Genomic DNA, 23,286 nt, shown 5'->3' on the forward strand with positions numbered 1-23,286 from the left:
GTTTCTACTGATAACCTGTGAGTCGTTTTCCAGTCAATGTCAGTTCAGAACCTGTGATGAAGTCTAAGAACTGAGGTAGAAACGACAAGCTCTCTGCTAACAGACTTAAACGAAATGTCATTCGCATGTTCTCTTAGACGGGTTTAGTCTGCTCACTTTCCCAGTGTAGACATGGCCATCAAATGTAACTGGCCCTCAAACGCTTAGACAAAGCCAGTACTCAGCAAGGGCGTTACAAATCAGCTACAGCATGCCCATTGAATTGGCCCCGGTTGGGTTTAAAGATAAGAACAGATATATATTCATCTCCTAATTACATTACTGTCATGTGTTTAATTGTCCTTCTTTTGAAGTGTTTTGTGTAGAACTCTGACCTCCCCATTTATCTGATCTACATATTAATTGGAGGGGGGGGAGGTGGGATACTCGGAGGGTCTGGGATATAGCGAGTTGTTACATCCACAAGCCCCTGCCTCTCAGGAGAAAACCCCACAAAAGGGCTGGAGTACAAGTCGGTTCCCCTCTCCACTCCTGAGTTCCGAGCCGTTCGCCAGCCAACTCCCCGGCTGTCAGCCGCCAAAGCCCACCCTCTCCTCCCCGCGGAAAGTGCTCGAAACTTCTATTTGTTTTTTAAGGAGATGAACGGGGAGACTTGCGTGTCTTACTGTGATATGGCGAGTATGGATTCATACTACAACCCGGCTCCGCAGGGGAGAGAGCATCAGCACTCCACTTTTAGAACATTCCAGCCCAGTGACAAGTTCGGAGCCAGTTTCCTGGCCAACAAAGGCCAAAGTTATGGTGACAAGTCGAGGACCCCCTTCCAACAGGAATGTGAGCCATTGGACAACAGCATTCAAAACCCCACCGGCGACAGTGCATTTAACAAGTATCTGTACATGCAGAACGCCAGCAGAGCGGCCAAGTCTCCGGCAGACAGCAAGATTCAAGAAGCTAGTCAGAACGGCGCCTTAATCTCCTGCTACGGTGAGTCACCCCTTAGACTGTGTGTGTATGGGGGGGCGGGGGGGTATTGTTTAGAGACACTGAGAGTTGACAAACTCGCACTTTAATGATGGAGAGGTGAGAGGAATAAATAACCTGAACTGAAAGCGTATTTTTATATAATAGTGCTGCCTCTACAAGATTTCAGTCATCACGGTATGATGGGGAATTTTACTTTAGATTTGATTTGATTTATGATTGCCCCATGTATTAGCAAACAGTGGAAAGTGCTTAACTATTTGCCCCTTGTTGTTTTGGGGCGACAGCAGTGGAGATTACTGGATTTGTGTGTATGTGTGCCTCATCCATCCTGACAGAGAACTGAGTATAGTTTCACCCTCGGCTTTTAGCGCCGTGCTCTGTCGGCGTTTCTGTTAGACTGTTCGAGACATCTGCGGAGAGAAATTTCTTCAGTGAGAAGTGAAATCCGCTCCAGCGAAGGAGGGTTGGTTAGTCCTCAGGATCTGCCCGGAGTGGAAGCTCTGACCTGGTGTGTGTTGTACTACAGGAGGCTGAGTTGTCCAGACAGGCGAGGCTGCCACACAATAAAAGCCATTCAGTGTGAACACTGCACTGTGAGATATTATTGTCCCGATGCCACACTCCTTTGCTCGCTAGTTTCCTGCGGGAAGCACCTGCGCTTGTCTTCCACTTGCCACAAAGTTGCAGTGTGAGTGCACAGTGTCGGGGCAATAACTCAAAGAGCCCCGAGCTGATGAGGAAGCGGCGCCCCGAGCAGAGAGGCTGCCGGGTTACATTAACAACCCATCCATCAGCTTCACTCGCCCGGGACAGGAGGAGAGCGGCCACCCCGCAGCCTTCAGCCCAGCGGGCAGCGTCAACAAAACTCCGGCTTGTTCCCCCTCACCCCACCCCCTCACCCCACCCCCTCATCCCACCCCCCCCATCCCACTCTTACCCCAACACTGCGCCCTCACTCCCACCCCCTCCCCCTCCCTCCTCCCCACTTCACCCTCATCCTTCCACCCCCCATCATCAGCCCACCTTCACCCCCTCTCCACCCTCACCCCTTCACCCTCCATCCTCACCCCACTCTCACTCCCTCTCTCCACCCTCATCCCTTCGCTCTCCATCCCCACCCTCAGTCCACCCTCCGCTCCACCCTCATTCCCTCGCCCCACTCTCACCCCATACCCCATCCTCATTCCCTCTCCACCCTCACCCCTTCACTCTCCATCCCCACCCTCAGTCCAACCTCCACTCCACCCGCACCCCCTCGTCTCACTCTCACTCCATACCCCATTATCACTTCTTCTCCACCCTCACTCCTTCGCCCTTCATCCTCACCCCATCCTTTCACACCACCCTCACCCTCACATCACTCTCAATCCACCCTCAACCCCTCGCCCCACTCTCACCCCGTACCCCATCCTCATTCCCTCTCCACCCTCACCCCTTCGCCCTCCATCTCCACCCTCAGTCCACCCCCACTCCACCCTCACCATCTCGCCCTACTCTCACCCCATACCCCATCCTCACCCCCTTTCCAACTTCACCCCTTCACCCTCCATCCTAACCCCACTCTCACTTCCCCTCCACCCTCACCCCTTCTCTCTCCATCCCCACCCTCAGTCCAACCTCCACTCCACCCGCACCCCCTCGCCCCACTCTCACCCCATACCCCACCCTCACTCCCTCTCTACCCTCACCCCTTCGCCCTCCACCCTGACGCTCTATCCTTTCACCCCACCCTCACATCACTCTCAATACACGCTCACAGCCTCACGCCACCCTTCCACTCTCAACCCCCACCCTTACCCCACTATCACCACACCCCCCCCCCCCCGCCTCCCACGCTCTCATCCCACAGCCTCACATCCAATATCGAATCTCCCTAAAGCAGAGTGAGTGGAGTGGGAAGCTGCGATGCGCTGACCCCAATTTCCGAGGTTTCAAAACAAACAGCGCCCGACGCAAGCGAGAGTGGGAGAGCTGAACACTCGGGGCTGATTTATACGGGGAAGATTCGCTTTGTTTTTCTTTTGGAGTGAGCTGGTGATGTATTGAGTGGCGATCAATTTCTCACTTGGGTCAATGTTTTTGCCGTGTAGCCCAGGCTCCCTTTGCTCTGTGTTTTTCATTACTGTGAGGTGCACTGATGTTAACTCTGTGCTATTTTCATTATCCAGTAGTGAAAGCGTTTATTCACCCAGACAGAAAGGAGAAACAGTGTAGTGAAGATTTACCACCGATGTGTCACAAGAACATCCTTGCTACACACACTGGCTCTGTGATTCTTGATGTGATTGCCCATTCTTGTTATTCCGCAGAAGATTTAGGGTTCATTAGCACAAATGTTACTCGTTCATGATAGAAACGTGAAATCAAAATTTACGCTCACTTCGAATGATCAGATTTTACTCAGGGCCCTTTCGATTCTCAGGAATTTTCCAACCAAAACAAACCGAATGTTGGTTTCTATCTTAATTTTTGGGATCGGAAAAAGAGAGTTGTGTGCTTTTTTTTTAGAAAGGTCCCTTTAACCTCTGTGAAACATCATGTTGCACCTTTCTTTCAAATACTTTGTAACAATAATCTGCATTTACATAGCCCCCTTTTTAAACGGAGGGAAAGGACAAAAAGGGGCTTCACAGCCCAAGTTAAATGGGGAGTGGGGGGGGGGGAGGGCGAGGGGGCATGCGAGTGAAAAAAAAACTCAGGAACCACTCTCGAGGGGCTCTCAAAGAGAGGGAAATGCATTTGAGGAAATTCAGGAATTTAAGGCATTCCAACCGCCCCCCCACCCCGCCTCCCCGTCGCCCCTGCCCCTAATCCCCTCCTGAGGTGGGGAAAGTGGGGCGATGCAGCAGATTGCAGAGTCCTGGGCAAGCAGCAAGAAGTTTATACAATCCCCACAGTGCAGAAGGAGGCCGCTCGGCCCATCGGCCACAACCCCACCCAGGCCCTGTTCCCACAACGCCATGCAGTTACCCTGCTGATCCCCCTGACACTAGGGTAAATTCAGCACGGTCAATCAACCTAACCTTTGGAGTGTGGGAGGAAACAGAAGCATCCGGAGGAAACCCTGGCGGACACGGGGAGAACGTGCAGACTTCGCACAGACAGTGAGCCGAGGCCGGAGTTGAACCCGTGTCCCTGACGCTGTGAGACAGCAGTGCTAACCAGGTTATGAGGATAGGGAAAAGGCAGCGGCCACAACACGGGAACTTGAACACAAGGAAAAGAATAGAAAGCCAAAGCTGATCAGGGAACCTGTCCAGGTCAGAGAGTAGGGGTGGGGTGGGGGGGGGGGGGTGCTTGGGCGGAGTCCAATTTGTGAATCAAGATTTTGGGCAAAGTCAAATTAGTTGGGGGGGGGGGCGGTGAAAGATGGGAGCGTCCCAGAATAGCCCCGTCTGGAGGCAGGAGACGCATGCGGGCAGGAAGAGATGCTTGTAATAGACCCATCGTTTTAAAATAACTGAGTAATACAAGGTCATATTTTTGGATCCACCTTGTCACCGAATTAATCACGAAATCAATCTCAGCGCCGATAATTCACCAAATGAGCGTTCACGCGTTTTGCCATTTCATTGAATCCCTACAATATTGAAAGAAGCCATTCCGCCCATCGCGTCTGCACCGATCACAATCCCACCCAGGCTCTCTTCCCGTAACCCCACATATTGAACCGAGCTACTCCCCCTGACAGTCTTCACCGCAACATTGACAGGGGGTTTAACTGCTCGAGTTAGACTCCCCCTTCCCCCTCCCTCCCACTTCTGTGGCAGCAACCACGAAACCCAGTGCTCAGACGCGGGTGTGCGATTTCGGTACACAGAGAAAATTTGCCCCCCGTCGCCGAGTGAAGAGGGAGTTTGGCAACTGGAAATCTTCTCGCAGAGGCTTGGATCGGGCGCAGTTCTGCAATGTGCCAATATCAAAGTCAACCCCTGGAGACTGAGATACAATATGAAATAATCAAGGGTTCCGTGCAAAATCAAACTTAAACTCGGCAGCACATTCGTGCAAGCGGATCATTTGATTTTTACCCTTCCAATTTTAGGTGACGGTATCGTCAGCAAACTATTCAAATCTGAGACAATCTATCTGCCCAAAAACATCAAATTCTCAGAAATTTTCACACAGAATTCGATGCCACGTAACTTTCAAAGAAAAAAAAAGACCAAACACATTCCAACGCCCTAATATCTCAGCAATGTATTTGCCATCCATTGAAGTAAATACTGATTTAGAGCATCGGTTTATTAATGTTTAGCTAAAACTACCCTTTGATCCGAAATATTCATAGGGAATCTCCTTTCCTTTCCCACGGCGCAAGTATTTCCATTTCAGGGCTTGTTCCAATATCAAATCAGTTTGTTTTTAGCTGTTAATCATATTCCAATTTGCACCCACAATACTGAGTTAGAACCAGTCCTCTCTGTCCAATAATTTGGTCACTGGAGTGAATCCCGGGAATTCTATTTAAGGAACGCTAACATTTTCCAATCCAGCGATCGACAGATAAATGGACAGATGCATTGGGCAATTCAAAGGGTAAACACTCTCTCGGGGAGACACCACTGAGTCCTCCTGGGCCGGAGCTCATGTTAGTGCGGTTACACTACATAACCATCCAAATCACCAGACAGCTCTGCCTCCAGACTTACAGCGCTGTAAGAGAGCGCCAGTTTGTACCACGCCGGGAACCTTCCTTCCCCCCCCCCCCCCCCCCCCCATGTACAGTGGAGTAACCCAGAGTGTCTTGGCTATAGATAATCAGAATAGTTTTACATTCCGAGCTTTCCGCGTTTCCCAACGAAATCTCCCCACCTGTGCGGGTAAGCCAAAGTAGATATGTTTATGGACGGGGCATACAGTGCTTTTTGGGGAGGTAGACAGTGAAAGAGGTTTTGTTTGTAATTTAACAAATACAGAAGCGGGGGAGAAATGCCTTGACACAATGTTAACATTTCGATCATATCAAATCTTGTTACAGGCCTGACAAATCACTAGACGCCTTAATAAATTCGTGACGGTGCAATGATTCATGAAACATTAAATGAGAACCAAAGGTCGAAAGCCAAATTATCTGCTCAGTACAAAGGGCGACATCAAAGTGCACAATTCTTGCGATGTTGCCTTTCGTAAAAAAAGCATCGTTGGTTAGCACTGTTGCCTCACAGCGCCAGGGACCCAGGTTCAATTCCCGCCTTGGGTCACTGCGGAGTCTGCACATTCTCCCTGTGTATGACATGTAAAGGATTGAAAACAAGTCCGTCCATTAAATGATGAGAGTTACCTTCAGGTAACTGCTAAGGAGTGTTTAATTGCATGGTCTGGGTTGAATTGGATGCTCTCTGCGCCTGACCTTATACTTTGCATGACTCCTCCCTCCTATAATAGTTGTTGGAGTGAAAGTTTGACAAGGATGGGATCAAGAGCGCTCAATGTTCGAAAACACAAAGTGACCCTTGGCCAAGTTTTAGAGAAATGTTGAAATAATCTAGACTTCCAATACAGACTCGTGTTCCATGATCACCAATTAGATTGCCCGTCATTGTTTTATATACTACAACACAGGTTGTGGGAGGGGGTGGACTTGGTCCTGTCAACGTTACTGGGCAAGTAACTCAGACTCCTGGAGTCACTAATGCTTGAGAGTTCAAATCCCACCTCAGGTACTGGGTGGATTGAAATTCAATTAATTAATCTGGAATAAAATGTTAGCCCCATGAATGCTAAGTATAAGAAAATGTTTGGGAAATCTGTCGCCCTGACCCAATCTGGATTATGTATGACGCCAGATCCACAGTAAATTGTTAGCTGCCCTCTACCACAGTCCAATAAACCATTCCGTCTTATCAAACAGCTACAGAAAATAAAATCATTATGGGTGTTCTCACAAAGACAGCAGCAATTCAAGAAGTGGCTCATGGCCACCTACTCATGGGCAAGTATTGGGGAGATCATCAATAAAACTAACATAGCCCTTTGGTCATACTGGATTGAACATTCCTGGGAAAAGATTTATCTTGACCAAATTGTTCATGTTATACTCATCAACTGCTGCATTTTTCAAACCATGCCCACTAGCCAACCAATCTCCTCTGCTCATACACAGTGGCACAGTGGTTAGCACTGTTGCCTCACAGCACCAGGGACCCGGGTTCAATTCCCGCCTTGGGTCACTGCGGAGTCTGCACATTCTCCCTGTGTCTGTATGGGTTTCCTCTGGGTACTCCAGTTTCCTGCCACGCTGCAAAAATGTGTGCGTTAGGTGGATTAGCCACGCTAAATTGATCGTTAGAATCAGAGGGATTAGCAGATATGGGGTTACCGGGATGGGGCGTGCTTGGGATTGTTGTTGGTGTGGGCCGAAAGGCCTCCTTCTACACTGTAGGGATTCATTGATGGGTATTCTTGTGAAATGTCCTGCTGAGTGCAAGTCAAAAACTTCGACGGAAAGGTATTTTTTTCAGCACTACTAAAATCCAAATAAGCGCCACAGGCTTTTCGATCATCGAGAAACTGCCCCGAGATTCTTCAACTGTCTCAAGATTCTATCAGAATTTGTAACTGATCGATACTCATTTAGCTGCAGGGCTTTTGTAGCACAAATGATTTCAGTTCTGTAAATTTGGATTTCATCTTCGCGTTTTATAAGGAACAACATGAGTGACTGAAATCCTTTGTACCTTTCGGGGTATCAGTTCCACATAGAAGTTTCCTCAAATAGATACACCTCTCCATTAAGATAGTAAAATGTCTCTCCGAGTCTCTCTCCCTGGGCCTGGCTAACTGTTTGCTGAAAAACTATCACAAATAAAACACTGACTTTTCAAAAACATAATTCGAACTTGCAGAACCACAGAAATTGGAGGCCGGAGTTACACTGCAGACATTGAGGCTGTTGGAATGGTCTGTTCCCAAAACAGCTCTTTCCAACCGTGACAAGGAAGCTGTGTGTATCATTTGTGCGTTGCTCTCCCGATTTTAGTTTTAAAAAAAGAGAGAACAGGGACCTGCGTTTATTTTGACCCCACCTTATAACGTTATCAATAACATAATATTCGTACGTGGGACCGTTAGCCTACTTGGGCAGTTGGCAAATGAAGCTGTGTCTTGAACTGGGCTCATGCTGTATCAGAATAAACTCAGACCAAGTTGTGTTGGCCATTCGCGAGCATCACCGGAACAGACCATTAGGACTGATCTAGCCGCATTGGAGAGGCACCCCTATGTTCCCTTCCAGTGTACTTGAGAGTCGGATTAGGACCCTTCTTCCAGGCTAGACTTCACACCTGAGCCCTTTACATCCTGTATAGGAGTGTCAGACCAGCAAGTATAGAGACAGACCCGTTATATTGCTGGCCCTCAGTGTCCAAATCTGCTGATTGACGAAGAAACTAACTCTACTGGTAACGGTTTGCAGTTTGGACAATGGGAGACCATCTCCCTACAATGGACTGACAATTGTTGCCCTGAGGCTGACCTTCAGTCAAAGCCTCAAATTATTCTGGTTTGTACTCCCAGGTTTGAGCTAATGTGCACACAAAATTAATAAAATAAAAACATAACTTGATTTATTGAGTCCTTTTCCCAGATTAATCCTGCCATCTATTTAAATATGTGCACCAGCTAATTAAATTTTTATGAAAAAGTTACATTGTAATAATGCAGTTTTAGTAAACACAGTTCAGTTATTTGATGATTCATCAAAAAATCCACAAGTCTTTATCCTACACCATATAGCACAAGTAAATTAAGGCATTCCTGTCAAATATATGGATCTTTAGATCACAAAGGAAGAAGGCAGATGAAATAAACATACAAAGAAAATGAATTAACCTATCTCACATTTATCTGATATTTTGGACGGACTGTTCAGAAGCTTGATCCTCACTGAGTGTTTTACAAAAAACGTCTTTCACCTCTTCTGAACATTAAACTTAGTCAACCTGTATGGAAATGTCTCTTTATACTCATTGCATTTGGAGAAGTATCAACAAATCGACTTGGTGCTGATCTAGACCAGGTTATAAAGTAGCTCAGTTCTTCATTTGACTTTGTTACTATCTCAAGCTGGAGAAAAAAGCTGTCCCCATTTCAACATCAAATGCTCCCAGGTTAGATATGGCATATACAAAGCTCCCTCTACTCTATAGTGACTCCGTTCCACACTCTGAAGATTACCACATGCCACAATCAGTGTGACATTTTATCTCTTGCCAGCACCACCCATCTTGTGACCTCACCAATCAGTACAAAATGAGGATAGTTTTGTGCGATGGCCACATGCTCATTGGGGAGAGTATGCAGATAACTCAATTTTCATGCACACACAATCATTCCAACCCAAGTAGGAAATGTTCATCCCTCAACCAAAGGCTAATATTGAACTCAGATCATTAATTGTGAAACCACTTGTGTGACGAGACCTATGTCACCATGCTTAGACTATGTCTCAATGCATCTATTTCACAAATAAACTGATATTCACTCATGCTTCCAGTTCAACTTTTCATAAAAATGTATTGAAATATGTTGCAAACTGAAAGTTAACATTGTCTTGTGTTTGGATGATGTGCATACTTCTATTCAGTGGGATGTTAGGAGACCACAGGTGCAAATGGTTTTTTTCCCATTTTATGGAGTGTTTTTTATTTCATGTTGATATTTCAATGTTCCATGCAAAAAGAAAACACATTAGGAAAAGTCATGTGGAGAGGTAGTCATACAGTTGACAAAGCATGTGGTTGTAAAGTTCTGTATCAGCCTGTTGACTCAAGTTCTACTCTAAAGGACACTCACCCTTTATTCTTCAAATTTACTGTGAATTGCAATTCTTCAACTTAAAAAAGAAACATTCCTTAAACTCTGGGGTGGTACCAGAGAATGGGAGAATTAAACATGTCACATTCATTCACAAAAAGCTGTGAGGATAATAGAATCCAGTACAATACATAAAATCCCTATAGTACAGAAAGAGACCATTCAACCCATCGAGTCTGCACTGACAACAATCCCACCCAGGCCGTATCCCTGTAACCCCACGTATTTAACCTACACACCCGGAAGAAACCCACACAACCATGGGGAGAAAGTGCCAACTCCACGCAAACAGTGACCCAAGCCAGGAATTGAACCCAGGTCACTGGAGCTGTGAGGCAGCAGCACTAACCACTGTGCCACTCTGCTGCCCAATAAGTCAGTCATTTTAACCTCTGTGGTGGGAAAATGTTTGGAAACAAGAATTCAAAACAAAATTAAGAGTTGTTGGGCAAATGTGAATTCATCAACGAAAGCCAGCATGGATTTATTAAGGGAACATTGTATTGAATTAACTTGCTGGAGTTATCTTGAGGAAGTAACTGAGAGGGTTGATGAGGGTAACACTGTTGATGTGATGTACATAGATTTGTGAAAAGGCTTTGATAAAGTGCTGCACAACAGACGTGAACAAAGTTAGAGTTTATGGAATAAAAGGAACAGTAGCAACACAACAATAAGATTGACTGAGTGACAAGAAACAAGGAGGGTTGATGACCATTTGACTTTCAAACTGGAGGAAAATTTATAATGGAATTTCTCTGGGTTGGCATTAGTGCTGCTGCTTTTCCTGATATAAGTTTTTGACACTGGAATCTTATTTCACGGTTCTCTGCCCAAGGTAGGGAATCATAGAATCCCTACAGTGCAGAAGGAGGCCATTTGAAACATGGAGTTTGCATCAATCACAATCTCACCCAAGCCCTATCCCCTTAACCTCATTCATTTACCCTAGCTAGCTCCCTGACATTAAGGGGCAATTTAGCATGGGCAATCCACATAACCCGCACATTTTTGAACTGTGGGAGGAAACCAGAGCACCCGGAGGAAACCCACACAGCCACAAGGAGAATGTGCAAACTCCATACAGACAGTGACCCGAGCCAGGAATTGAACCCAGGTCCCTGGCACTATGAGGCAACAATGCCACTATACTGCCCTGAGATAGATCCAGCCCATAGTGCCATGACCTCCACCAAGGCGGGGAGAAGGGGAGACGAGTGGGTCAGTTGTGGGGAGGGAGTCCTGAATTCATCCCAGCCAGAACAGAGAGCAAACCCCATGATGCTAACACCAATCTGATCCAGACCAGCCACCCAGCTAACTGAAACAACTGACCCGAGGTCTCGGTGTACAGGGCACTATTGCAAAATTTGTGGGTAATGCAAAATGACACAGAAGTATTGCAAAATATGAGGAGGATAGTGTAAAACTTCAAAAGGATATATAGACAGCTTGTTGGAGTGGATAGACCAGTGACAGATGAAATTAAATTCAGACAGGTGCAAAGTATTTCATTTTGGTCAGGTGAACACGGAGAGACAATACAAAATAAATAGCGCAATTCTAAAGAGAGGAGAGGTCTTAACATATTCTATATGTATGTTGAAGGTGAGATTGGAGGACAGGTTGAGAATGTGATGAAAACATGTGGCATCCTGGGTTTTATTAATAGGGACAGAGAATACAAAAGCAAGGACATTATGTTAAACCTGCAGAAAACACTGGCTTCACCTCAACTGTACTCTTTGGAGAGCAGATGGTTGGGAGGTGATTTGATAGGGGTGCTCAAAATCGTGAGGGATTGGATAGAGTTAAAAGGGAGAAATTGTTCCCATTGCTGGAAGGATCAATAACTGGGAGCAAAGTTTCAAGGTAATTGGCAGGAGAAGCAATGGTGATATAAGGAGAAACCTTTTCACACGGTGAGTATTTATCACTGCCTGAGAGTGTGGTGGAATTAGTTATTATCTGAAAATGAAGTGTGTTTGGGGCAATGGGGAAAAGGCATGGCTGTGGCACTAAGTGAATTTTTCCTTCAGAGGGTCAGACAAAGTAGCCCTAATATCCTCTTTCTGCTCTGTAACCATGAATTTATTACATTCTTTTAATCAACCCACAGAAACAAAACTACTTCCACAATGACCTAGCAACCTTCTCCAGCTCAGATATCCAGGTTATGAATGTTCCAAGTTCAGTGTGGTTTGAGTTTGTTAATTTCGGCTAGGATACAGCTGAAACTGACTCCAGCATCTCAAAAAATAGGGAGGTGAAAAATGGTCAGGATTACTGCTCCTGATCAGCACTCTGTGATAGAATGGGAGCAGCTGGGACTATGCATTGCACACAGATCTGTACAGTCATTGTTCTCAGGTCAGCTGCATACAAAAATTGCTGATATTCCCCTCACAATGGCCATTTCTTTACTGGTTCTAGCTGAAGCCAGGATTTCTGGTTGGTTGTAAATGGCAACAAATGGGAATTCCGAGGTTAATAATTCCAAAACATAACCAACAGCATCATGGAAATACTGACATATAAGAAACTAATGAGAGAATTATTGGGGCAGGGAAAGGAAGCGAAAGAGGGAGAAAAGGAGAAAAAAAGTGGGAGGGAGAGGGACAGGAAGAACAAGAGGAAGGAAGAGTGAGAGAAAGGGAGATTTTGGGGGGTCAGACAGAGAGAGGATATATCCCCTTTTCTTTGTGCTCTGCCATTTTCAGCTCACGTCCAACCCTTGTTGCTCCCCATGATACCTTGCCTTTATTCTGTGGCTTGTTGTCTTCTTGCCTGCTGAGCTTTCTTCTTATATATTGTATATTATTATCAGTGTTAGTTTTTTCTTGTGTGTGCTGGAAAAAGAAGCATGATGTTCTGCTTCTGTCATGTTTTAGGTGGCTGGGGAGGAGTTGGTTGTTCAGGTAGTATGTGTTAGAAGGAGGGGGCTGCCACGTTGGGTGTTTACATGGGTCTGGGTTCTGGGGTGGATGTGTGTGTTGGAGAGTTGTTTTTTTTGGTTGGGGTGGGGGTGGTTTCTTAGATGGAGAGATTTTGTATCTGTTGCTGGGTCAGGATCTGTTTTTTTGGAGAAGGGTTTTGGGGGAGAAAAAAATAAAATTTTTGTTTAGTGGGTGGGCCATTGAGGGAGTAATAGGTGGGCTACTGGGGGTGGGGGGAGGCAAGAGGTCAGGCGGAGGGATGAATGTCCTGGGGGTTTCCTGATAGGGATGTCAATGGGTAGATTGTTGATTGAAGGATGGATTGTTGTTCTACCCTGTTTGGGCACTTTTAACTCCTCTGTGTGTCTGTTAGTGTGCATGGGGTGAGGCTCCGAGAGCTGGTGGGAAGGGATGACTTTTTATTCTTTGTGGGTGTTTTATGTTGTAGTGGGTAAAGTGTTGTGATGTAGATTCGGGTCGTATATGTCAGATTGTCGTGCGAGCACTAGTTGGCAGAGCAAGTTGGTGTAGGGATATTTCCATCTATTTGGATGATTTATGGATTTGATATGAGGATTGCAGAGTTGTACTTTTATAGCTTTGCTTTTTTGGGGGGTGGTTTATGGATTTTACCCAGTCACCATGTGCTCAGAGTATCATGCATGCAGAGCTGCACTTGAGGAAGATGACACAAGAGGAAGACGAGTAAGAGTGAGAGAAAGAGCGAGAGTGAGAGAGAGGGAGAGAGGGAAACAGCACGAAGGATGGAAGGAGAAAGGGGAACAGGGAGAAAGAGTGAGACTGACGAAAAGTGACAGAGAGCAGGAGAAAGAGAGAAGGTGGAGAAGGAGAGAGAGGAAGAAAGACAGAGAAAGAGAGAGATCTGAATTGGAGGGAAGGTAGACGTAGGTAGATAAAGGTAGAAGCAGTGTGGCTCAGTAAACAAGAGGGTGACTCTAAAAATATCATTTTATGATTTTATTTATTAGCTAAATATGGATATGCCCAAATGTGACATCTGCCTAAGTATTTTAAATTTAAAAGCACATGTTTGTAAAGTTAATAACGTACTGAAAGTTATCCAGAATAATTGCTTTTAAAGTTCATTTTCTTAAATCATCAAAACATTCGATCAGCTTCAGACTTTGAAAAGATTGACCAGATTCCCATGCAAAACAAGCCAATTCTTTACATTATTTTTGCTCCTCAGGCCCTGCCAAGCTGACTTACAGATATAAATGATCAAGCGTTCTTTTGAAACTCAGCCACATTTATATGAGGAACAGAGCAGTGAGGGTGATGATACTTGGGGAGAGTACAGTCGAGAACACATCCAGGGCACTGTGTGGCAAAGGGCTGCATAGCAAGGCACACTAGAATGTAGAAATGCAGTGGTCATAGGGTGATTCAGTAACAATGAGATAAACAGGCGCATTAGCAACTGCCCACAGGGTGAGTCACCTCCATAGTACCAGGGGAAAGAATATCACAAAAGGTGGATAAGATTGTGCATGAAGTCGGGTCAGGGGGAAGAGAGATTGAGAACAGCCAGAATTCATTGTCATTACCACACAGAAGGAGACTATTCAGCTCATTAAGTCATGCTGGTGTTCCAAGTGAGCATGAATGGCATTGGAAGGAAAGAAAGTTGAGGGTCTTGGGTCAGAAGCTAGAAAGGGAGTTAAAAGGGAGGTTCTCAAAAGGTAGCAAATAATGTCTGGATTAATCCTTGTGGCAAACATTAGGGAGCATATGCATTTTAGAGGTTAGGTGGTGCAGGATAGAAGGTGCAGCAGGGAGGGCTTTAGATTCCTGAGGGCATTAGAATTAGTACTGATGTTAGAGGTACCTTTCCAATGTGGACAGATTGTACATCAGAGCTGGGACAAATTTCCTCTTGGGTACGTTAACTAGTACTCTGAGGGAGAATATATTTGGGTGATCAAAGATGAAGCATTATGTATCCAAGAAAAACAAATAACACTGTGTAAAGAAATTGGGGAAAATCAGTCAGGAGGTAAATACAAAGTAGTCAAAATAGGTTTGGGCAGTGGGTATGTTTGCAATGCATAGAATGTGGCAAAAAGGCAGCAGGTATAAGGCACCATGTTGGACATGATATTATGGCTCAAAGGAGAGAATTGGGAACCAAATATACTTGGGTACAATAGCTATCAAAAAGTTAGGAGGAGATGGAGGAACAAATTTGCAAGAACATTACAGAAAGATGCAAGTACTACAGGGAGGCAATAATGGGGGAATATCAATTATCCTAACGTAAAGTGGAATGGTCACAATTTAAAGAGAAAAATGAGGGAACAATTCCTGGAAGGCATATAACTTTATTTCAATCAATGTGGTCTCAACCTAACAAGGAAGGAAACAGTGCCAGACCTGGTTCAGGAATATAAAATGAAGCAAATGCAGTTTGAGCAGGAGAACATTTCAGAAACTGTACTTGTAATGCCAAGTTTAGAAAAATTATGGAAAAAGGTCAAGATGTGATCAAGTATAAAAAAACCTTAACTGCTGGGGACTAACTTTGAGGAATTAAGAAGGAATTTGGACCAGATGGATTGGAATAAAGAAATTGTTAGATGAAACAGGAATAGATGTCTGTCAAAAGACGAAACAGTTCAGATATATAAAGATATTCCCATGAAAGAGAAAGGAAGGGAATCCAAAGCTAGAACTCCCAGGATCAGGAAAGATAAAGAGATAACAATGAGACAGAAAAGGGAGGCTAAAAGGAATTGTATTATTAATAATATACTATAGAACAGAGCTGAATATAAAAAAGCACAGCAAAATATAAGTCAAAGAGAAAGTGAATTTAAGAATTAATTACCTAACCCTAAAATAAAAAGAGAACCTAAAATCAAACAAACAAAACTTAATAAAAGAGTCAAAAAAAATGAGGGCAATTGGGGTTGAGATGTTCTAGTGAAGAGGGGGGCATGGCTGATGTAGTAAACAAATACTCTATACATGATTTCACTGGAAGATGCTGCCAATGTAACAGTGAATGAGAAGGCAGTAGGAATATTAAATGAGATACAAGAGGGATGCATTAAAATATTGTCAGTCCTCAAAAGTAGGAGAAGCCACCCAGTCCAGATGGGATAACTCAGTAAAATAAGGGGTGGGAGTGGAATTGCAGAGACTCTAGTCACATTTTTCTTAGATGTAGAGGGGTGAGAGCAATGCCAAAAAAACTGAAAGATTGCAAATATTGTACGCATGTTTAATAGGCGGGGGGGGCGGTGGGGGCGGGGGGTTATACACCTGACAATGGTCTAAAATTAATGGTGGGGAAACTACTGACAGATAGTTATCCAGGAAAAAATGATTTAGCATTCAGATAACTATGAGTTGGTAAATTGGAATTCTGGATGAATTTGTTATTGTGTTTGAACAACTTGATTGAATTCTTTCACGAAGTAATGGAAAGGGATGGTGTGTGTGTGTGAGGACTTCCAAAAGACATTTGGCAAGAGTTTTTCTTATTCTTTCACGGAATGTGGGTGTCGCTGGCTAGGCCAGTATCTGTTGCCCATCCCTAATTGCCCTTGAGCTTGTCGTGAGCCGCCTTCTTGAACCGCTGCAGCCCCTGAGATGTGCCAGTGCTGAAGGCCAGTTTCCCAAATGTGGGAATACAATTTGAGTAAAGAGCCCACAATTCCACTCGGACATGGAATGCACTCTGAACGAGGAGTTTATCCTTCTGATTACAAATATAAATTCGAGAATGTCATCTAAAAAAGGATATCCGTGAAATCACTCAGCAAATGCAGGGACGGGGCTAACGTGATCTTTATAAATTTATCAGCACACACCAGAATTTTAAAAACTGTCTGTAGGATGTTTTAGTTGCAACACACCTGGGCTACTGAGTACAAGCAGCCAGTCTCTGGAAAGGGAGAAGACAGCCAAGGGATTGAGCGAGTGTCAGAGAGTATGGAGAATAACTGGATGCCATTCAAATGGAGGGATCCCATATAATGAAAGATGAAGTTAAAGACGGGCACAATACTTTTGGAGAGACTTGGGCAGTGGGATAAAAGGAAATTCGTTCGAGGTGAAGGACAAGTTGACGGAGAAATATCCATTTGTGCAGACGGTACTCAACGGCAGAAACAGTTTGGTGGGGAGGTCGGTTAATCTCAGCAAGACACCAAAGTCACACGCATACATTCTCACTCACTCATTCAGTAGATAGTGTCACGATTTTCACGCCACAATAGTAAAGAAGCAGCGATTTAGTTCCAAATCAGATGGTGTGGGGTTTGAAGTGCTTCTTGCGGGTGGCGGTGTGCCCATCTATCTGCTGCCCTTGTCAAATGGGAGCTGTTATTCTGATCAAATCGATCAATGATTTTTTTTGTCTCAATTTGTAAAACATTGCGATTGCTTCCGCCGAGCACGTGGTGTGTTTCGAACGATTTGGAAACAGGCCCGGTTGAATGAGTGGTCCCATCTCAGTGAGGGCTGGATAGCCCGCAGTAATGCACTAAGGATTTCACTCCCGCACCAAAAGCACTGTGTATTTGGGAGTTGGGGTGGGAGGTGGGGGGGGGGGGTGGTGGTGGGTAAATTTAAAGTGTCAAATAAAATAAAAAGACCAAAGTGGCTGTTGTCATTTCTAGAAAGCCTTATCACAGCTTCAACTGAAAAGGAAATTCTCAATGTGTAAAAATAACAACATGTAATTTGGGGGAATCTGGGGCGGAGTGAAGTATAACAAGGGGGGTGAGTGGGGGAGGACAGTGCTATCCCACCCCCCCATGAAGTATCAGTAGCCAGATTGTGTTGGGACGAGCCTGCTATGATACACAGGTTGAGTGGCGGGTCAGGCAGTGTGCAGACCTGTCTCTGAAACCAGACAAGCGGAATTGTATCCTGAAAGCAGCCGCCATTGTTCAATCCAATATTACAGTTTATTTATTAGCGTCACAGGTAGGCTTACATTAACACTGCAATGAAGTTACTGCAAAAATATTGTTTCTCTTCCCGTTTTCAATGTCCCCAACTGTCAGATTCCTGCTCTTGGAATTATCCCATAATTTTCCAAGGATACAGATCCATCACAAAAGGAATTTGAGTGCAAATGTCATGTTCCGATTGTATAAAAGCTTGGTGCGACCGCACCTGGAGTATCTTGTATATCTCCTTAGTTTTAGTCTCCTTATCGACTTGCTATCCAGAGAGTGCATTAGAGGTTCGCCAGATCCATTCCTGGGATGGCAGGATTAGTTTACGAGGCGAGATTGAGAAAACTAGGTCTGTATTCTGTAGAGTTTCGAAGAATGAGGGGTGATCTCATTGAAACTTACAGAATCCCGACAGGATGCGACAGGGTAGATGTGGACAGGATGTTCCCCCTGGCCAGTCAGTCTGGAACCAGGGTCACAGTTTGAGAATAAGGGGCGCATCATTTAGGACTGAGATTAGGAGGAATTTCTTCACTCAGAAGGTGGTGAATCTTTGGAATTCTCTACCCAGAGGGCCGGAGAACCTCAATCACCCAACATGTTTAAGATAGAACTTGATAGATTTCTTGATAGGTCTATGGAGATAGTGAGGAAAGTGGTCCTGAAGTGGACGGTCAGCCATGATTTGTTGAATGGCGGAGCGGGCTCGATGGGCTGAATGGCCTACTGCTGTTCAGATTCATCATGCACACAGAATAGATACAGGTAACGTTTGCGTCTGCGCAACGCAATGAGGGGGGGATAGCAGTGATGTAAAATGGGAAAAGAATTGGTCAAGTCAATAATCTCACTCCCATTGGCACTGATCATGTTCGAAGGCAATGGGCGAGTGAATTACTGTCCAATACGGATCAATATCGACTCTTGCAAGTCTTCCCTCAAAATATAATCAACAAAAGAAGATGACCTTATCGCACGGGACTTGTATGGCACAGGAAAGTTTGGAAAGCAGAATGTTTAGGCGTGAACTGTACAGGGGAATCTACTGGATCTCTCACTTCTTAAAGTTCCCAAAGCATTGGAAAGCTAATTGACTGTGATTCCACACTTAGTCTCCAAGTATAACGTCAAAAGGAGTATTTAACATTGTTGTGCCTGGACATGTCAACCAGCCCTTCATTGGCAGCACCACAACATTGTGTTTTAATCACTGCAACTCCAGCTCTGATCAAGGTCATATTTTCAGTGTGCCCGCGGCAGTTCATCAGACGGCAAGGGGTCCCTGTGAACTCCCCTTTCCCTGCGAGATGCTTGGACTCAATTTTGTGCCCAATGGTGGTCATGATGTAGAGATGCCGGCGTTGGACTGGGGTAAACACAAGTAAAAGTTGTGAGACTTCTTACTCAATTTTGCCCAAAAGGGAATCCAGGGATATGGGGATAAACTGGGAAAGTGGAGTTTGAGGATTATCACATCAGATCAGCCATGCTCTTGTTGAATGGAGAAGCAGAATCAATGGACTGAATGGTCTACTTCTGCTCCTCTGGTTTAGCAGGGAGTGTTAATCAGCTGACTCTGGGGATCGGCCGTAGTATAACTCGGATCTGCCAGTACTCCAAGAGAGGTCTACCAAATTTCACACTATGGCCTACTTCCGGGGAGAAGATTGAGCCAGTTCCTCTATATAATCTCGCTTTGTACATCATGTCGTCAGAAGTTTAAACCCATGGGCGAGGGACAAGGTGTGACTGAGTGGACAAGTCTTACAATTTAGATTATACATCCCGGGTCAACAGAGAAAGGCCAGAACAGCAATAACTTCCTCTGAAGTATATTCAAGAAACTTGGGTTCACAACCTGTGCAAATGTTAATCTAATCATCGCTGTGAAGGGACGATACATATTGTAGAATGGCACATCTTAACACGAGAGTTTGTGTGAATCCCTGCACAGATATCTATCGTTCCCCGCCCCCTCCCCCAATGTGAATCGGATAGAGATAAATGCAAACCAGCATTTACAACTTTTAGGGATTAAACTGCGCGCACAGATCTTGGCGTTTGCATTCGATGCAGACAGCCCAGGGTACATTTCCACAATTTTATTACAGTTAGCCACAGAATCCTGGTGACAACGGCCCGTTTAGTCACCCTTTAGTCAAGCGAGGGAGGGGAAAGGAGAGGCCGGGGTTGGGGAGCTGGGGGGGGGGGGGGGGGAGGTGGTGGAGGTGACCTCAGCACCGCCAAGGTCCAGTATAACTCCAACAAAAAGCGGGAGTCCAAAAATGGTCAGAACTGCACATCTCACTCGGCACTATTTAAATGGAGTTGATCTCGATAACACGACAACTTAAAACTAAACGTTTAATCTGATCCCAGGTAAGGAATTTTATAATTGGAATTCCACCCAGAAGATAAATATCCAATTTTTATTGTATTGTTAGTAAATGTTGACCAATTAAAAAACAGACTTGGTAAATTCTAATCCACCGCTGCTGCGGATTTCGCTGTAGTTTGTTGCATGGAGCCCACATGGTTAGAGAGTTCGCGATGGTTCACTTTTTAAAAAAACACGCCTACAAATCCTTTTATTTCTCTTTGTAAACTGTTGTGAATGATTGTGAGTGTGTGAGTTCAGGTCTGGGAGCGGCTGCGCGCTCTACGTCCTTCCTGCCCCTTGCGATGTGTGGGTTTATCTTGGGGAGATTGAGGACACATGGGGCAATGACGCATCTTCTTTTGGCATTTTCCGCTCCTTAAATCATAGGCTCAGGCTGAGAGGAAAGAGAGAGAGAGAGAGAGTTCCCGGCACCACTTTCACTTTTAGACAAAAAAAAGCTGATAAAACCCATATTCGCTCCCTGTTTCTGCCCAGGGACATTCCTGTCCTGTAAAACCTTTGCACACACACACACACACACACACAAAAGGAATCTCAAAACTGCGGAGAGAACTTGTGCTCAGCTGCCCCCACTGCAACCTAGCGCGGAAATTTGCTTTTTTGTTTTAAACTTTGGGAAGTGCGGACCGGACGGGAAAAAGGTAAGCAAACCTCTTCATTGTGTGGAAAGATTGTTAAACTGCTCGTTCCGAAACAGGAGGGAGTCGGCGCGATTGGGGTTTGCCCGTTTCCAGCCAGTTGGTCCCCCTGACGGATAATTGTTTAACGAAACCACGCGGCCCCGTGTGAGGCGACACTCAGGAAACCTGGGATCACAAATTCACCGAAATCTGGCCTTTTCGCGCGGCCTAAGTGTCAGGAATGGTCCCGCTTTGCGCTGGATTTAGCAAACTATAATCCCATTAGCAATCCCCTACCTGGGATCAGATTAAACATTTAGTTTTCAGAGATCGTGTTATTTCGTCGAGATCAAGCAGCGCTGCGCGAATGGGTGAGATGGACAATTTCTGCCCGTTATTGGACGCCCCCCCCCCACCCCGGCTCTGTCACTTACTCTCTGTCCCTGAGATAATGAGGATTTTTTGAAAGCTTTGTGACACCGCAAACCAAACACGGGGAGACCTCGAAACTAAATTATTCATTCATTAAACTGTAAGGGTATATTTCCATCCAATGTTCCATTGTACATATAACGGCGTTGTAGTATTAACCACCGGTGTGGGAATGTGAAAGATTGTGCTCAGGCACAATCAATGAGATTATATCAATGAGATATCCGTCAGCAAGCATTGCTGTTGTACCTGGGTCAGTAACACTTTGTACAATCAGTACAGTATTAGGGGAGGCAGCGGCGCGGTGGTCTTGTAATCCAGAGACCCAAAGCAAGACCGAAGAAGCCGTGGGTTCGAATCCACGGCAGATAGTGAAACTTGAATTCAATTTTAAAAAACTGGAATTAAATTAATGGTGAAGATTATTGTTTAAAAAAAACCCATTTGGTTCACTGATGTCCTTTAGGGAGATCATTGAATCTGCAGTACAGAAGGAGGCCATTTGGCCCATTGAGCCTGCACATTCACACCCAGATCCTATCCCCATAACCCCAAATATTTATCTTTGACACTAAGCGGCAATTTATCATGGTTAATTAACCTAACCCGCACATTTACGGACTCTGAAATGGAATAAATACCCACTTAGTGATGATTTTTTAAAAAATCAGTATAAGTTGCTGCATTTTGTGATTTCTGTAGTAAGGAGTCTCACAACACCAGGTTAAAGTCCAACAGGTTTATTTAGTAGCAAACGCCACTAGCTTTCGGGGCTTTGCCCCTTCGTCACATCATTTTGTATTTCCTGGCTGTCTTTCGTGGTTCTGGAATATGGAATGTTAAAAATGAATCCAGTGGTTTAGGATTTAGACCCGCACGCGATTCAAACGGCTAGGTCTAAAACACATGTTTCCCACAATGGTTCCCCAGGAAGGATTACATCCTCTCGCTGGGTAAGGGAGAGAGAGATTATTGAAAGTCAGGGCAATGAGGAATAGCTGTGTTTGGAAGCGTTTTGTTGGACTGGACCGTGATTCCCGGTAATCACTCTGTCCTTGATAGATTCTTCAAGCAGTTTAAGCAGGATATGACGTTTCTTGGTAAACAACGAATTTATTCGGACAATAAAACATGTTGGAAGGTGTTGCCAAACAAATTATAATCCTTCCGCTGCCCGCCCCTCTCAAATCGATCAGAAACAACCCCCCCCCCACAACTCAACATTTTTACATCTGCGTTTTAAATATCAACAACACGACACAGATTTGGGCATTGATAAATACCAAAGTATAGAGTGAGAGAAATGGAAATAAACTGTTTATTGTCATTTCTCTATTATAGATGCCGGCCCGGCTGAGCAGGAGGCGCGGGTACTAATAGATAGCGGAATTTTCACTGTCAAGTTCAGTAACTGTGTATTTGCACAATAAATCACATCGTGTGTCCATTTAGGCGGGTGGCGAACAATTTAAGAACACACATTCAAGGACTTGCTTGAGAGAGGATAGGCCAGAATTTCTCTATTTTTACCTAAAATAACTCGAGGTCGCCAGCTCTGGCACAGATGTGTTCAACATCTTGAAGGCTGGTGCATTCTTCCTGTGGAAACTCGGAGCCGACACAAGGTCAGCGATCACACTGTGCAGAGGAGGGCAGAGATCTCACCGTGGGTGCACTGGAAAGCCAGGCTGGAAAGCCAGTGTGTGTTAGAAAAGGGATGATTCGGAGAACAGATGATTGTGGCGGCTCAGAACGTACAGTGCCTGCAACATTGGAACAGTTAGTGGAATAAGTCAAAAAATCCTACAAGTCATGGGCTATAACCATATTTCCGAGGCAATTGTATTCCCCCCCCCCCGCAACACACACACACACACACAAACAGACATGACTTTAAGCGAAACAATGAGTGGAACTCGCCATCATCCCCATCTGCTGTGTCTTAAACTAAACTCCCAACTGTACAAACCGGGTCAGGTTCCCAGTCATTGTTCGAAACTCGGCCCGGCGTTCCCTTGCGTTTTGAGGAAAGTTTGTTACTTTTTATCGTGTTGAAACCCAAGGGGGTGGGTATTGGCTTGGAGAGATTTGTACACCAGCGAATGCCGTATTTCCCGTGTGCGAGGAAAAGTTGTGGGTGCATTTCCAGCCCCCCCAAAAAA

At 45.1% G+C, this 23,286-nt stretch overlaps 1 protein-coding gene across 1 annotated transcript in view; it reads left to right on the plus strand.

Annotated features, from left to right (window-relative positions):
- The first annotated feature begins 550 nt into the window (after positions 1-550).
- Positions 551-23,286, plus strand: part of alx4a (ALX homeobox 4a) — a 52,602-nt gene continuing 29,866 nt past the window's right edge. The window contains exon 1 of the mRNA XM_080191529.1: positions 551-987. Coding sequence (XP_080047655.1) covers positions 639-987 — 349 coding nt within the window. The 5' untranslated portion in view covers positions 551-638. The remainder of the gene's footprint in view (positions 988-23,286) is intronic.

Source organism: Carcharhinus amblyrhynchos, chromosome 6 (assembly GCF_965287045.1).
Source record: "Carcharhinus amblyrhynchos chromosome 6, sCarAmb.v2.hapA, whole genome shotgun sequence".
NCBI classification, from domain to species: Eukaryota; Metazoa; Chordata; class Chondrichthyes; order Carcharhiniformes; family Carcharhinidae; genus Carcharhinus; species Carcharhinus amblyrhynchos.